A 17,710-nucleotide genomic window follows, 5' to 3' on the forward strand; every position below is an offset into this window, starting at 1 on the left:
GAAACATAGTAACTATTAATGACATATAGCTATTGTTTTCTTTGATTATGCATTAAAAACATGGTAACACTTTACAATAAGGAAAACAACAATTAGTAATCTCAATGTTAATCTCGCCATTTACTAATACATTATTAAAATCAATAGTTGATTTTAATTATTTAATGCACCTGAACTAACCATGAACAGCTGCTAATGTTAAAGATTATTAAATAGTGTATTGCCCATTGTTAATGCATAATGTTAGACCTTATTGTAAAGTGCTACCAAAACTATTCTCTAAAAAAGGAGTGCGGTAGAAATAAATACAGAATACGAATACTTCATGTGCGAAACGTACATCAGAAAATACCTTAGTTTAACTCTGATTAAAATATTTATTTTCCCAATAGTGAACATAAATATATCTTTATATACTTCTCCAAAATATGTGTTTTACTTTATTATAAATAAAGTTTAGTATTGGGAAAAATAAAGTGTGTGGAGACTTCAGCGGCACCCGCAGCCCTCCACGACCATGTCCTGGTAGTTTTTTAGGATCACCCGCTCGTACTCGTCCAGATAGAGCAGAGAAACGGGACTCAGGTCCGTGGGAACGCAGCAGGCCCGGGGAATGTTGCTGTTCACCGAGTTCACCAGTGTCTGTACAATAGCGTGGTTGGTGGAGTTCAGGTGGTCCGCCAGTGGGAACGGACACTCGCCCTGGCAGTAAAAGGCATGGTATCCCGGCGGCGCGACTATCCAGTCGTTCCACCCCACGTCGCTGAAGTCCACATACAGGGAATGTCTCTTGCAGTTTTGTTTGTGCTTCTTCCGCTGGTTTTTGGGCCTCGCTTGCCGCTTCTCGCGAGAGTGAAGCACGTTCCCCTTGCCGTCGTGGCTGTAGGTCACCAACAGAGGCCTCATCTGGGACCACGTGTCCTCCCTGTCGTGCAGGGACCTACTGACCCGGACGTGTCTTTTGGAGTCCTGGTCCGGGTGAACTATTTCCACCACGAAGCCATGGTTGGGCCGTCCGTCTGCGGTCCACCTCGTGACGGCGGGGCTCACGTCGAAACTCTCCCACTTGCTCAAGCTGTGCTGAACCAGCCTGGTGTCCAGGAGTCTCGTGATGGGTTCCTGAAGGGAAGCGGACGGTCTGATGATCTCGTGAATGTTAATGCGGTGGAATCCGTTGCTCGGAGAACTCACGATCTGCTCTCGGAAAATCCTTAGCTCCGCTGACGTCACGAACTCCTCGCCCGGGATGGAGGTCAGGTTGAAGAGGAACCGCTGAGTCGTCTTTCCGCTCGAACTGGACAGATCCTCCGTGGATTCTGGGAGAAAAACAAAACAATTTTGGAATAAATATATGGGAAGTTTGTGGCTGTTTGAATCAAAGCCAGTTCCTTGTACTGTGACAAACTTAGTGTTTACACTCACTGACAGGATGTGACTTTTACTGACCTCTTACTCTACACACTGGTTTAAAACACTTAAAAATGATCAATTATCACGACATGATTACTTCAGAGGTGGTAAACTAACACAAGGGGCATTTCTAGTTTATTTTAATGTCATCTAAGACAAGCCACAGAATTAGGATATGCATTCAACATTTAAGTTAAAAAAGCACCTGCAACTCTACAATGCAAACAAATAAATAAAAATATACAAAACTATTGTATATACAGTTTAGACAGTATGAGGACATGTACCCCATATATATAGATAGATAGATAGATAGATAGATAGATAGATAGATAGATAGATAGATAGATAGATAGATAGATAGATAGATAGATAGATAGATAGATAGATAGATAGATAGATAGGGTGAATTCAGCCTGATTGGGACACTTTTTGCCATTAAAATGACTTGCCATTAAAATGACTTTATATATTTATTTATTTATACACACATATACATGCACGTATATATATACACACACACACACACACATACATATATATATATATATATATATATATATATATATATATATATATATATATGTGTATATATATATATATATATATATATATATATATATACACACACACACACTATATATATACACACTCTATATATAATGATTTAAGAAAAATTTGGGAGTACAGAAAATGTGTTCTCAACATAGGATTTTATACAAATAAACTGCCAATTCCTCATTAAATAACCTGCAGATAATGTCAACTCCTGTCAGGAATGAAGGATAAAGCAGATAAGAAAGGAAAGAAGGAATTTAGGGAAGGTGGAGAGGAAGAATTCGTGAAGTAAACACTTGCTTACCATCATGATGGAAGCTCCTGATAGTGTTTGCGCGGCTGGCAGATCTTTCTGAGGCTTTCCCTAGTGAACCCTTGGGTCTGTTGCTGTTGTTCTGCTCCGCGTTCACCGAGTGCATCGAGTACAAGTCCATCATGTATTGCGGAACCACCGCAGACCTGCTGGGACTGGGTCTGTGTTTGAGTCCAAACATGCTCAGAAGTCGAAGTTCAAAAGCATGCAAGACATCCTGAGACAGAGAGGACCGGCCGATCTGAGGTACGAGTCCACTGGAGCCTCCAAAGAACACCTGAGTGACCATCAGAACCATCAGAGCGCCAACGGACGAGACCATGATCACTCTAAAGCTGACAGATCAGTGACGAACGAGATCAGATGGGCTCGGGCCAGGAGATGGGAACATATTCCGTGTTTAAGTGAGCCATTGTAAGAGTTTGGAGGATCCTTCGTGCATCAAAGCCACCTTAAGAGCGGCTTTAAGGAGGAACGCAAACCTGCGCTAGATCCATCTGGATAGGAGAAGGTCCATGAGTCCAAGTCTGTCATAATACTAGATTTGCGCTCTACTTAAAATAACACAAAGTGTAAAAATTGAACATTCGAACTCTTCTAAATAATCTGGTTTTACACATGAGCAACGTTCCAAATAATAAAACGGAGGCTAAATCGAGCTCAGCGGAGTATTTGCACGCTTCTCCGTAGGTGTACAAGTGCAGGACCTGAAGATAAAGTCCAGATAAAGTTAAAACTCCAAACGCGCAGCTGATCTTCTGTTCATGGCATATAGGATGATCAATGCAGGTTTTCATATAAAGCTGCTCCTCTTTTATAATTCCCCGTTTCACTGTGTTCCATCTTCGAGATCACCAAGGAAAAGCTGTTTATCTGGAGAAAACAGTGGGAGATTTCCAGGAGAACGCCCGCCTCTTTTTACACATATTCTACCGTCACTACTGTATTAAGACAAGCTGTAGAAGATATAAAAGTCCACTTCATTGACCAAACAAAAGTTTCTTCCTTTGCGAAGAGCGCAACTCGTCGCGGCGAGGGTTTGGGTACGTGTGTCCTTTACGCGCAGTGCGCAAGTGTGCAACAGCGCTCTCTCTCTCCTCATGTGTCTTTAGGTTTAACTCTCTGATGTCATGACAGAATTCATCACCTTTGGACATCAAGGGGTCCGTGTGGTCAAATGCTCCTTTGGAGAGCTCAGACATCATCTAATTAAGTAACAGGGGGAAAAATATGGAAAGTTCCAGATTTACTCTATTACTGCTTATTAAATTGAATACAACATAAGGCATTAAATCTCTCTTGGACATTTTAATCAGTCTCACTCTATCACCTATTATTACTAACGATATATTTAGATCCATAAAAATAAAATAAAATAACTTTAATAAAAAATAAAAATAAATTAAAAAAAGACACTCACTATTTAGCGCTCATATTCAGAGCCAGTGCGCCAACTTGTGGAGAACAGAAGTAACGACGTTTGATGTCAAAGGAGGGACCGGGGCTAGTTGTCACACTTTAGTCTATTATATATTCCCAAGACTGAAAAAATAAGGTAACAAATATAAAATCATCGTTTTGTAATTGCATCTTAGGAAACATGACAACTTGCCCCAAGATAAATATGTAAAAGGTGAGTGGTGAATAAAATGAATGCTATTGATGAATACGTTTTTAAAAAAAGAACAGCATTTATTTAAAATAGAAATCTTTTGTAACATTAAACATTACCGTTCAAAAGTTTAGGGTCAGTAAGTAAGAAAAGATTTCTGTTTTGAATAAATGCTGTTCTTTTCAACTTTTTCATTCATTAATGAATCCTGAAAAGTATCACAGGTTCCAAAAATGTAATTAAAAAATAAGCAGCACAACAGTTTCCAACATTTATAATAACTGAATATCAAATCAGCATATTAGAATGAAGTGTAATAACTAGTAATAACGCTGAAAAGTCTGCTTTGCTTCATAGAAATAAATTATATTTTAAAGTACACTGCTCAAAAAAATAAAGGGAACACTTTTTAATCAGAGAATATCATCAAGTCAGTTAAACTCCTGGGATATTGATCTGGTCAGTTAAGTAACAGAGGGGGTTGGTAATCAGTTTCAGCTGCTTTAGTGTTAATGACATTAACAGCAGGTCCACTAGATGGGCAACAGTGAGACAACCCCCAAAACAGGAATGGTTTTACAGGTGGAGGCCACTGACATTTTTTTCCCTACTCATCTTTTCGGACTGTTTTTCACCAGTTTTGCATTTGGCTAGGGTCAGTGTCACTACTGGTAGCATGAGGCGATACCTGGACCCTACAGAGGTTGCGCAGGCAGTCCAGCTCCTTCAGGATGGCTCATCAATACGTGCCATTGCCAGAAGGTTTGCTGTGTCTCCCAGCACAGTCTCAAGAGCATGGAGGAGATTCCAGGAAGACAGACAGCTACTCTAGGAGAGCTGGACAGGGCCGTAGAAGGTCCTTAACCCATCAGCAGGACCGGTATCTGCTCCTTTGTGCAAGGAGGAACATGATGAGCACTGCCAGAGCCCTACAAAATGACCTCCAGCAGGCCACTGGTGTGAATGTCTCTGACCAAACAATCAGAAACAGACTTCATGAGGGTGGCCTGAGGGCCCGACGTCCTCTAGTGGGCCCCGTGCTCACTGCCCAGCACCAGGGAGCTCGATTGGCATTTCCCATTGAACACCAGAATTGGCAGGTCCGCCACTGGTGCCCTGTGGTTTTCACAAATGAGAGCAGGTTCACCCTGAGCACGTGACAGACAGGAAAGGGTCTGGAGAAGCCGTGGAGAATGTTATGCTGCCTGTAACATCGTTCAGCATGACCGGTTTGGTGGTGGGTCAGTGATGGTCTGGGGATGCATATCCATGGAGGGACGCACAGACCTCTGCAGGCTAGACAATGGCACCCTGACTGCCATTAGGTATCGGGATGAAATCCTTGGATCCATTGTCAGACCCTATGCTGGTGCAGTGGGTCCTGGGTTCCTCCTGTTGCACAACAATGCCCGGCCTCATGTGGCGAGATCATGCAGGCAGTTCCTGGAGGATGAAGGAATGATACCATTGAAGGGCCACCACGCTCACCTGACCTACATCCAATAGAACACCTCTAGGACATTGTGTTTCGGTCCATCTGACATCACCTGGTTGCACCTCAGACTGTCCAGGAGCTCAGTGATGCGCTGGTCCAGATCTGGGAGAAAATACCCAAGGACACCATCCGTCGTCTCATTAGGAGTATGCCCCGACGTTGTCAGGCATGCATACAAGCACGTGGGGGCCATACAGACTACTGAGTACCATTTTGAGTTGCTGCAATGAAATTTCAGCAAAATTGACAAGCCTGCTACATCATTTTTTCACTTAGATTTCTGGGGTGTCTTTGAATTCAATCCTCTGTAGGTTGATCATTTTCATTTCCATCAAACGATGTGGCATCCTTTCGTTCATAACACATTACCCAGTCCATATTAGTATAGATATCCAGCATGACATTTTTCCCCATTGAGATCTGATGTGTTTTCAAAGTGTTCCTTTAATTTTTTTGAGCAGTGTATAATGAAATGGAAAACCATAATTTTAGATTGTAATAAAATTCACAAAATTACTTTTTTTTTTTCCTGTTTTTTTTTTTTTTTTTTGTCTGGATTGCAAAGTCCACCAACATATAATTTAACACTAGGAATTTAATTTGTCCTTGTAACATGGATATTCCAAACAGATTACCATCCAGGTCTAATACATCATTAAACATGAACATGCCTCTAGTCTAATATATTAAAAACCACTTAAACCATGTTTGATGGAAAAAAGCAATTTATTATAAAATGTTTATTTTGAACACATACGTCACAGCTCCGTCTGCCCTCATCCACATTATCCCATAATGTCCTCCATGTCTAAAAACCTCCACATTATCATTGTTAAACAACTCTAAAACACCATTAACCTTTTAATCAATGTTTGAGAAAGACGTTTAAAATGAGTTCATCTGCATCCACACTCATCCACCACCATGTCTTCATAATGTCGAAGAACCACATTGTCGTTGTTGTCGTAGTAGAGCATGGAGATGGGAGAGAGTTTGATGGGAACGCAGCAGGGCTGAGGCGTTCCTTTAGGGTCGAACGAGTGCACCAGCGTCTGCAGGATGGCGTGATTGGTCCCGTTCAAACTCTCGCTCAGAGGGAACGGACACTCGCCGTGGCAATAATTGGCTAAGTATCCCTGAGGAGCAATGATCCAGTCCTGCCAGCCCACGTCTTTAAAGTCGATGTAAAGCCTCCTGGGTTTGCACACGTTACTGGGGGTCACAGGTAAGTAATACGCCGCGCTCCTCTTTCTCCTGGACCTGCACTGAAGCGGGTTCAGCGACACCACCACCAGAGACGTGTGCATCTCCGGGAACTGCTCGCTCTTCACGTACGCGTGCTCCTGAAGCATGTTGCTCAGATGCGTGAGCTGCATCTCAAGCTGCATCCCGTAGTTCTTCCCAGGTTTCCTCCAGGATTCAGCCAGGTCTGTCAGATTGACCAGCACTGACCCGTGCGCACCCGGCCCGAGAGACTGAGACTGGAGTAATCTACGGCTGGACTCGGGACTCACTCCCTTCAGCGTGGTCCTTAAAACCCTGTACAGGTCCACGCTGAACACATGCTGTCCCAGGTGAGCCAGGTCCTGCTTGAACTTCACTTCCAGCTGCGCGAAGGAGAGTTGCTCAACATCCTCCAGCACCGACATGTTGAAAAACAGATGCTTCCTCTCACAGTTAAAGCAGTGGACGGCCGGAGCGGAGATCACACTACCTGTTTGGGGTACATAAGGGTTAACATAGGGTTTCATTTGGTAACATAAGGGTTATTATTATGGACAAGACACCCCAGATCAATAGGGTAAAATAAATAAATATCACCACACTTATAGGAAAAGGTTCTGTATATGGAACCCTAAAGGGTTCAGTCAGGTGTTCCATATATAGAACCTTTCATGGGACCCTTTTGTGGATTTACTTTTAATTCATAAAAAAAAAAAAAAAAAAAAAAGAATTGTTTTAATTAAACAGCTCATTTACCACTAGAAACATTTGAAATAACCTGTTAAACATGAAAGCATTATGCAATCATTTAAGACATTTCCCCTTATATAGAACTTTTTTGCCATAAAGTGTTCTTTAAAATTGAGTTGAGAATCCTAGAGTTCTATATAGAATTCCGTTGAACCTTTTTTTTTTTTTTTTGAGTGTACTTTCCCAGTTGACTGGTTACATTAAGAATTGCACAAAAAAAAAAAAAAAAAAAAAAAAATGTATGCAAGTTGTGTTTTTTGTAGGTTTTCTGAAATGTTTAGATATGCAACTGATGCATTATCTAATTAAACACCCACTAATTTGCATACATTTCCATAACAGAAATCTGAACACTGGAGGACACCAGGTTCAAAACTACTTTTTTATTGTGATATTAGAGACCGGTTTTTACAGAGGGGATTTTTGATCTCTTTTTATTGCTCTGTAAATCAGAAAACACTATCAACGGCAGGGGGAAAACATGTTCACCATATTTTTATGAATGAAATGTTGTATCAAATCAAGTGAATGATATCCTACTAACAAACCCCTCAGTAAAAACACTCAGAATAGATAGGAATAAAACTGTACATTTTGGTGCATGTACAGGAGAAGAAATTTTTTTTTTTAAACCTTTAAAGATATGTATTGTAATTTAAATCTACAGACACAAACAGATAAAGTGCATAAAATAAACACTTAAAAGTATATTTTGGAGTTTTTTCTTCTTCCTATTAGTCTGAAAGGCATATAACAGCCTAAAATCTCAAAACTGACCAGTACCTGTGGTGTTATTTCTATAAAAGGGTGTAAAAGTCTGATTACACTAACTTTATGAATGCTTAATGATGTCCAACCACCCATAATGATGTCACTTCCTGGAGAATCAAGTCATAAGTTTTACAATTTGTATCTGTAAAAAAAGATTTTACAGAAAACTAACATGGAAAGAACTAAACTGATTGCAATGATTCCCAAGAAAACTTTTTAGAGAACGGGACAATAAAACCGATGGCATCAATTCTGAATCAATTCACTTTGGTTTAATTCTGAAAACTGCCCCCTTAAAAAAAAAAGAAAAAAAAGCTTCCCATAAAAAACTAAGACATATGATTAAACATAAGGTTGACTCAAATCCTCAAGGCCTCACCTTGGTCCTGGATGAACCTCACGATGTTTCCTCGGACGGCGTACTCGGACACCACGCACGGGTCAGTGTGGGACGTCCAGGTGCTCTTCTTGAAGATCTTCCACAGCAGAGAGGGAACCGGAGCCTGATGGGACGGTTTCGGTCGACTGGAGAGACCCATGGAGCTTAAAAACAGCTTTTCTTGCACATTAACATTTTCTGTGTTTATAAAAGCAGGAGAACAGAAACTTAACATTAAAAACAGGACACTGAGATCCACACACACCATCATTAACATGAGCAGGACAGTCAAACAGACCTCACGGCCCGGACTGAGACTTTAAACCGGCTGATCAGCTTCAGATGGCCAGACCAGTGAAGATTAACACCTGTGAGCTGATTGGAGGAGATAACGACAGGACTGATGGATTGTGGGGGTGATGTCATTGATATGCAAATTGTTTACAATGCCTTTGATGTTTATAAGGGATCAGATTGAGATACTGGCACAAAGCTCTACATTTTTTTTTTGTTGAATTTTATTGAATTGAATTGTATTTCTTATTTATTTTCAGTAAAAACAAGGAAAAAGCAACAACAAAAAAATGTAAACAACATTCTGACAATGCAGTTTTTATATATTTAACACACTAACACACACAAAATACAAAAAAGTACCATGGTATTACCATGTTTTAGTTTTTTTGTAGCTGTACCATGAGAATACCATGGTAGTATTTGAATTACATACTAAGTTACTTAAATGTGTGATAATGTGATCATTTGTATGTATATCATATACATAAATACAAACTTTCACAATATAGCACAAGTCAGATAAATATGAAAAAGAAAAGGAAAATATAAACAAGAGAAAGAAAGACTAAACAAATTCTGTGACTTTTAACAACTGATTAATGAGTTATTGTGTTTCATCCAATTTAGGATTTGCAATTTGATGTGTAATTTAATAATCAACGCCTAATCCCCAACCTAAAAGACACAAAAGTCGATTACAGAGAAATAAAATCATTCTCAATCATTATCATTTTATCTTGAAGAATTTGATGAGAAATCTTTGTGTTTATTTATATCAACATATCTATTTTTGATTGCAGCTCAATGGGCTTTATGCACAGCTACACTACTTCCTGAACTTCAGCCAGCTCTTTATTTCCTGTCTGTCATTATTGGACAAACTGATTAATCCAGGTGTGCCTGACCTCAGTAACAATAATCAGACACACCTGGATTAATCAGTTTGTCCAATAATGACAGACAGGAAACAAAGAGCTGGCTGAAGTTCAGGAAGTAGTGTAGCTGTGCATAAAGCCCATTATGGGTTTTATTCTAAAACTCTATAGAGGAAATATTAAAGAGATCTGTTTAAAAAAAAAAAATTTAATTTAAGATTTCACAAACGAGTCTGATTGACCTCTGAATGTTTTTTTTGTTTTTGTGATGCTGGATTTATGATCAGAAATCATTTCCCCATGCACTCATCAGACAGCAACACTGCAGCATCATTCCTGTTCTTCATCAGACACATTCCTGCAGTCATCGGTGAAGACGAAACACAACGACTGATCCATCAGGCCGTCACTGATAACAGGATCCAGACTGAACTCTGGGCCGGCGCTCCATCTGCTCAACTGACTGAAACACAGAGACCAAACAAACAACAATACAAAACAAAATAAAAATGGGCCATGAGCCGTGAACAGAGGCAAAACAAAACAACAATACAAAACAACAAAATAAAAATGGGCTAGTGAGCTGTGAACAGAGGCAAAACAAAATAAAAACAACAACAAAATAAAACAACACAAAAATGGCCTAGCGCAAAACAAAACACAAAAACAACAAAATAAAACAAAACAAAACAGTGAGCCGCGAACAGAAAAAAAAAAAAAAATGGAAATAAAATGTCAAGCTTTGGTAAAATATGATTATTATTATCATAAGAATCACAATCACAATAATAATAGTTATAAAAATAAAATATGGGAATGAAATGTCAAGCTTTGGAAATGTTTATTTCCCAAAAAAGATGATGATGATTATTATTAATAACAATAACAATATATTTATTTACAAAATAAAGTACAAATAAATACTGGAATGAAATGTCCAGCTTTGGAAGTATTTATTTACAAAAAAAAGATGATTATTATTACTGTTATTCTTTAATAATCATAATCATAATAATAATTATATTTACCAAAATTTTACCAAAAAACATATTTAATTTGTATTTAAATATATTTAATACAAATATATATGGGAATGAAATAGGTTTTGTAAACTGAAAATATTTATATAAATATCTAATATATTTTCATAAAAAAATGTATACAAATAAAATAAATAAATATTAATATAGAAAAAGTTGCTGCTTACCTTTTGGAATAGCCTTTGCGTGCCTGTTATAAGGCTTTAGAAAACAGCATATATCTCAAAATCTACAAAAAAAAAAAAAAGAAAGAAAACCCTGCAATTGTTAAAAACACATATATGCTAAAAACATGACATGCAAAATGCTAATGTTGAAGAAACAGTTTCCAGCACGGTGTGAGGTTACAGAGCTAGCATTGTGACTGGAAACACAATAGTGTGTGTGGTCTAGTCAGGATATGAAATACGGCCGTTTGAATAACATGACATTGTGTTCACCCCTTCATTCATCACAAACACACGTTGTGCTCTGAGGTTTCCCTCCTGATCTTCAGTTTCACACACACAGGACACGGAGAATATTCCTCAAACTGATGTAAGGATCACCGTCATGATGTTGTTCAAATCTCATGTTTCACTTGATATGGAAATATATTCTGTGTAATGGGGAATTTGAGCGAATTAAGCCACAGAAAGCTCATCTTTCACTGTTTACCTTCCCCTTCAAATTATGACTGTCACCCACATCTCCCTAGAGGTCAAGTATGAGTTATACTGAAGCTCATATTATCCGCCTTTTCACCTTTCTGAAGCACATCTATATAGAAATAGAAATACATACATATATGTATGGGTTTATATTGTGTGTATATTTGTTTTTGTTAATATTTTGAATGGGATTTTATAGGATTTTTATTTCTGTTTTAACTTTAAAGTATTTTTTTTGAGTATTTTTGTCTTTTCTGTCTATATTTTAAATGCATTTTCTAGTTTTTGAAACATTTTAATTCATTAGTTCAAGTTTATTTAGTTTTAATTATTTTTGAACATCACGTTAAACTAGATGAAAATGTTGGCAACTGGCTGAAAGAAATGTAAGTTAAAGGGTTAGTTCACCCAAAAATATTAATTCTGTCAGTAACTACTCTCCCTCATGTTGTTCCAACCCCGTCAGACTTTTGTTCATCTTCAACACAAATTAAGATATTTTTGATGAAATCTGAGAGCTGTCTCACTCCTCCATAGACTTCTGTGTTATTTCATCTGCCGGCCCAGAAAGTTAGTAAAGACATCGTTAAAATAGTCCAAGTGACTACAGTGGCTCAATCTTAAAGGGGTGGTTGATTACGATTTGACTTTTCTAACTTTAGTTAGTGTGTAATGTTGCTGTTTGAGCAGAAACAACATCTGCAAAGTTATGACGCTCAAAGATCAAAGCAAAGGGAGATATTTGCTTTTAAAGAAATCGCTTTTTAAGAACTACAACAAACGGCTGGTAGAGACTACACCACATTCCTCCCGGGTTAGTGACATCACCAACCCTAAAATTTACATAAACCCCGCCCCCGGAACATAGATTATATTTATAGATTATCAAGACAGAATATGCTAATCAATGACTAGAAGATAACTGCACATAAGCTTCATACATTCATCAACTAACCATTCAGAAATGTCCTGTTGCTTCTACATGTTGTCACTTCTTCTTGAGTCTCTCCATCATTGTCTGAATCCGGTTTGAACATAAAAGGCAAAAAGTTTTAGAAATTTTCAGTGCGTCTGTGTGAGGTAAAAGGACACAAGCTGTTGAAGCTCCGCCCCCTGTGCCGGGAGCAGCAGCTCATTTGCATTTAAAGGAACAGACACAAAACGGTGCGTTTTTGCTCACCCTCAAAAAGTGACATTTTTAACATGCTATATAAAAATATCTGTGGGGTATTTTGAGCTAAAACTTCACATACACACTCTGGGAACATCAGAGACTTATTTTACATCTTGTGAAAAGGGCATTATACCACCCCTTTAAGTTTATCATGCGACGAGAATACTTTGTGTGCGCAAAAACAAAACAAAAATGACGACTTCTTCCGTGCGGGCCTCTGAGTGAGCTCACGAGAGCTGGGACGTATGTGCGAGAACTGAGAAGAGGATGCACGCAATCTCTTGATGGGAAAGTGTGAAAGGTAAACCATTCATTTTGCGGCATTGGTAAGGCACTTTTACGTTTCTCGTCGGTTTCTCACGATTCGGACATCCAGCAAATGCACACTTTAGAACCATTTTAAACACAACATCAGACCCATCTGCATCATCTTCTCAGTTCTGCCAGAAAGACTCGGGAGACAGAATGATGTAACAAAGCACTAATTTATTGACAGCCAAGCAAGCAATTATTAATAAGGCAGGGGCGCAGGCGACCCCCGGGGAAGGTAGAGGTAATTGTTTGCGTCAGCATCTGCGAACTCAAACAAGTACCGATCTTTTATACAGCAAGTATTAGGACATGATTGGATGGATGTGAAGGTAATAAGTGATGTAGTAATTAAATCTTCCTGGCAGAACTAATGCTAAAGCTTTCATTTTTTGTTAATTGTTATTTTTTGTTTGTTTTTTTGCGCACAAAAAGTATTCTCGTCGCTTGATAAACTTAAGATTGAGTCACTGTAGTCACTTGGACTATTTTAACGATGTCTTTACTAACTTTTCTGGGATGGCAGATCTCGATTACAGAGAAGCCTATGGAGGAGTGAGCCAGCTCTCAGATTTACTAAAAAATATCTTAATATGTGTTTCGAAAATGAATGAAAGTCTTACGGGGTTGGAACAACATGAGGGAGAGTAATTACTGACAGAATTTATGGTTGTACTTTAATTTAAATATAATAATAATAATGCCATGTTATGAAGGAATTACTGAACACTATTATTTCTAACAGTACAATAAACATTTCCAATAGTATGCTGCTGTATTGTCACATGACCATCATGATCCATGTTTAATTCAGCAAACTTCAAAGATGATGTCAGAAATAAATACTAAGAATAAATATTCCACATTTTTATCCAATCGTAAAGTGTCGTTAGGCAGTTTTATCAACTAATGAGTTAGGGAGAAGTGGGCTTGATATTGGTTATGTTCGAAATGGAAGACTAGTGAACTGAATGGTGTGCAGTATATACTGTATCCTGGCTGCTATTTTCTAAAAAAAAATTCATATGTTAAACAATACTAAAGTCATTCAAAGACGGTGCACTCATATTACTTATGAATGGGAAGTCCCGCCTTAAATAAAAGAGCCACAGTTCATGTCCGATTCTGTTGTTAATTTGAAATGTGTTATTTTATTGTGAGTTCGGAAAGTTTTTGATATTTTAGGATTTCCCCATTCAAGCAGACAGGACTTGCCCATGCAAACACAGACTTTGACAATAAACAATAAACAATATGCAAATATGAAGGCTACTAAATGTAGCTTTGTCCATTGTTGACACATGATCTCTTTACTGTATGACATGCATGTGTGCGTCCATCATCATATGAAATAAATACTATTTTGTAGTATTTAAATATTATTTTGTATGAGTAGAATATCATTTATTTTTATTTTATATATCTCATCCTTGACCTATTATGTTTTATACGTAGCTGATTCGTTTTTGTTTCATAATTGACTATTTCTGAAACATGGACACACTGTTATTGACCTGAATTTGAATCAAAGTGAATTGTCTTCTGCTTATAGCTGAATTAAACTCATTTCATCAGTGAATCTTTACAGATATTGAACAGAACTGAATCAACACTGAACTGACTTCAGCTGAATGACGACACTATTATCTTGAGCTGCTTTACAGCAGAACTGAATTCATTTTGCATCACAGAATCATTATTTTCCAGTTTATCACTGAAACAATCTGTATTGTATAAAGCGCTATAGAAATTAGACTTGACATGACCTATGACATATATGAATGCTGGATTACTACTTGCTTGCAAAAATATTAGTTAGTATGCCATTCTGAACATATACGCATCTCTATTACTAACCACCACCATATGAAACCCGAGACCTGCAATGAAAGTAAAGACAAGACATAAGCTCAGTAAAATGACTGTATAAATAAGTATTGGTCATGCATCTGAGTATTACAACAGACTCGAGTATTTGATGCAGGAGTTAACCACAGAAACTCCAGCTGGCGAGAAACAAAACTGAGATGTTTCACTGTACGATCTTCAGTTTCTGAATGTTTTAATGTTTCATCGGTTTCGCCAGGTGGGCGTAGAAACGAGTGTACATCAGGTTTTTTACATGCTCAGGAATATTCCTCTTCAGCGTGTCTGTCTCCTTCACATAATTACAGACTGAAGCTGTTCTAGACGTTACATCAATGCCACAAACAATCATCTGGTGTCTGGCCCCTCGCTGGGTCATCTGTGAGCTGGATGAAGAAGATAACAACCTTTATCACACACACCATGATGCAGCGTTTAGCTTACCGGTGGAAGACGGCAATGGGTGGTTGCTGGAAAGACCCAAAATCATTCCTAATCATTCCTTCCCGGTGTTTTGATGCAACGTTTGGCTGTTTACAGGTCTGCTTACAGATTAGTTCATGAGAGAATTCACATAAGCAGTGCTTGATTTCTGAGCATTATGATTCATGAGAAGGTTTGCTGCAGGTGCTTCCTGTTGAAACAATATTTTAGAATCAAAATAAACAGATTCAAGATATTTTTTTTTCACAACCACTCTAAAATAAATGCATGGTTTCAGATGAAAAATTCTATGAAATAATACACTAAAATGACTCTATAACCAATGATTGTGCTAATGTCAGTGACAAGTTATATCTTATTTGTTCATTAGATTTACATGCCAAGTACAGTAAGTTACATGTAGCATGTGCTAAACTTGCTGTTGATTATAACATGTAAGATTAAAGGGTTCCAGGGCCACAACTTAAGTCAAAACTTAATTTAAACAATTTGTAAAGCTATGCTGCAAATTATTAAGTTCCTCTAACTCAATGGACTTAAGTTGTCATAACTCATATATATATATAATATAAATACTATAATAATATACAAACACACACACACACATACATATACACACACACACACACACACACACACACACACACACACACATATATATATATATATATATACTATATATATATATATATATATATATATATAAACAAACTTTTAAGTTAGATGTGATTAATCGATTTGACAGCACATTTTGCATGTCAGTTATTTTAAATTGTAAATATTTCACAATATTACAGTTTTTTTTTTTGTATTTAAAAAAAATAAATGCAACCTTGGTGAGCAGAAGAGACTTATTGTAATTTTAACTTTATTTTAAAAATCTTACCAATCCCAAACTTTTGAACGGCAGTGTTAGCTTATATATATATATATATATATATATTTTTTTTTAAGCTTTCCCTCCTTTTCAAGTTTATGGTAGCTCACTAACTCTTCTAATGTAATCTTTTGGGTTTTGTTCGTCCCAAAGCCAGTACCTCCTAAGTATATATATATATATACCTGCAGCAAACCTTCTTATGAATCATAATGTTCAAATATATATATATATATATATATATATATTTTTTTTTTTTTTTTTTTTTTGTGCATATACTACAAATAATTAATTTCCTCTAACTCAATGCACATTGTTGGTTGAACAATTTCAAATTAAGTTGTCATAACAAAAAAGATTGATGCAAACATGAGCGATAACAGTTTTTTAAAAAGGTACTCAGTTTCCCTCAATTACCATGTAAAAATGTTCACTCTCTTTCTCTATATTCTCCATAACATGGCATCTACTGAACAGATAACCCATATGTGGATTTCATAAGAAAATGGATCCTTCCTCTAAAATAACACAGAAGCTTTTTGCAAACATTCATTCAACCTGATACACAAAAATGACAAAGATATTGTTCTATCATCTTGAACCATCTGGAGTCTCATACAGAATCTCATACAACAGTTTGTTGTGTTGACAGCTCGCCTGACAGGATTTACAGCGTTTATTAATAATTCAGTGATGAAGAGGAACCGGTTAAAAGCAGCAGTTATCACTTTATCTGTGAGCGGCCATCAGAACATCACACGTGTGTGTGTGTGTGTGTGTGTGTGTGTGTGTGTGTGTGTGTGTGTCTCCTCTGGCTGTTTAACTGACCCAGACCACCATGAGCAGAATCCCATCAACAAAAACCTTCCTCTCCACCTGTCCCCAGAGGCCTGAAGCCCTCATGAAGACCTGCTGAACATATGTCATGCTCTATTGAACTTATTGCCTTTGTACTTAAACTTAAAGATGAATATTTTATTGTTAGAAATAAAATGTGTAAAAGCAACTCTATTGCCCTACACATCTTTAGTGACTGATGTAATTGTGTGGGTCGAGTGAATAATACAAAACTAGAAATACAAATATTTTCATATTTTATATCATCCGCCACATGGTTTTGTTTAAACATACCTTCTTGAAGCTCAAACAACAGCAAGGTCATGGGTTTGATTCCCAGGGAAAACATGAACTGATGAAATGTGAACCTTCAATGCAACTAAAGTGGCTTTGCATAAATGCGTATGTCAAATGCATATATAAAATATTTGTTCATCATAATCATTTGTTGTTTAAGCTTGATCTTTCAGTGTTCAGATTGGGACTAAATGTTTTCTGGTCCTAAAATAAATGATAAATGTAAATAAACATATATTTACTTTTTTTTCATTATGTATGCCCTTCAATATTGTATTAAATATTCATAGACATACATAATTTATGATTTTTTTAGAGTGACTTTACGGTTACAGTGCATTGTATATGTATAAACTTGACCAGTTTGTGAGTTCTCTGGGAATCAAACCCATGACCTTGCTGTTGTGAACGATATGCTCAACCAATCAAGTTACAGAATCCCTATAAAAGGGGGAAAAAAGATTAAAAATCAAGTAAATATAAGGACAGATACAGGCGTCATTTAGAGTAAAGAGCCCCAACATATACATAT

At 37.3% G+C, this 17,710-nt stretch overlaps 2 protein-coding genes across 4 annotated transcripts in view; both read right to left on the bottom strand.

The window, feature by feature from the left end:
- Positions 1–357: 357 nt before the first annotated feature.
- bmp2a (bone morphogenetic protein 2a) lies at positions 358–3,437 on the bottom strand. Its single transcript, XM_082143852.1, has 2 exons — positions 2,273–3,437; positions 358–1,316 (listed from the first exon to the last, which is right to left on the bottom strand). Exons 1-2 carry the CDS (start codon positions 2,601–2,603, stop codon positions 490–492), a joined length of 1,158 nt encoding a protein of 385 aa, XP_081999978.1. The 5' UTR covers positions 2,604–3,437; the 3' UTR covers positions 358–489.
- Positions 3,438–6,095: 2,658 nt separating this feature from the next.
- gdf3 (growth differentiation factor 3) overlaps positions 6,096–17,710 on the bottom strand; it is a 19,410-nt gene continuing 7,795 nt past the window's right edge. The window contains exons 4-8 of one of the 3 annotated variants that reach the window (XM_082143855.1): positions 15,168–15,357; positions 10,892–10,953; positions 9,991–10,147; positions 8,513–8,710; positions 6,096–7,102 (exon numbers count right to left, since the gene is read on the bottom strand). In XM_082143855.1, the coding sequence (XP_081999981.1) occupies positions 6,285–7,102; positions 8,513–8,710; positions 9,991–10,018 (1,044 nt within the window). In that variant the 5' untranslated portion in view covers positions 10,019–10,147; positions 10,892–10,953; positions 15,168–15,357 and the 3' untranslated portion in view covers positions 6,096–6,284. The other 2 variants (XM_082143856.1, XM_082143854.1) reach the window with 2 other exon arrangements.

This window comes from Leuciscus leuciscus (genome assembly GCF_965113295.1).
Source record: "Leuciscus leuciscus genome assembly, chromosome: 17".
Classification (NCBI taxonomy): Eukaryota; Metazoa; Chordata; class Actinopteri; order Cypriniformes; family Leuciscidae; genus Leuciscus; species Leuciscus leuciscus.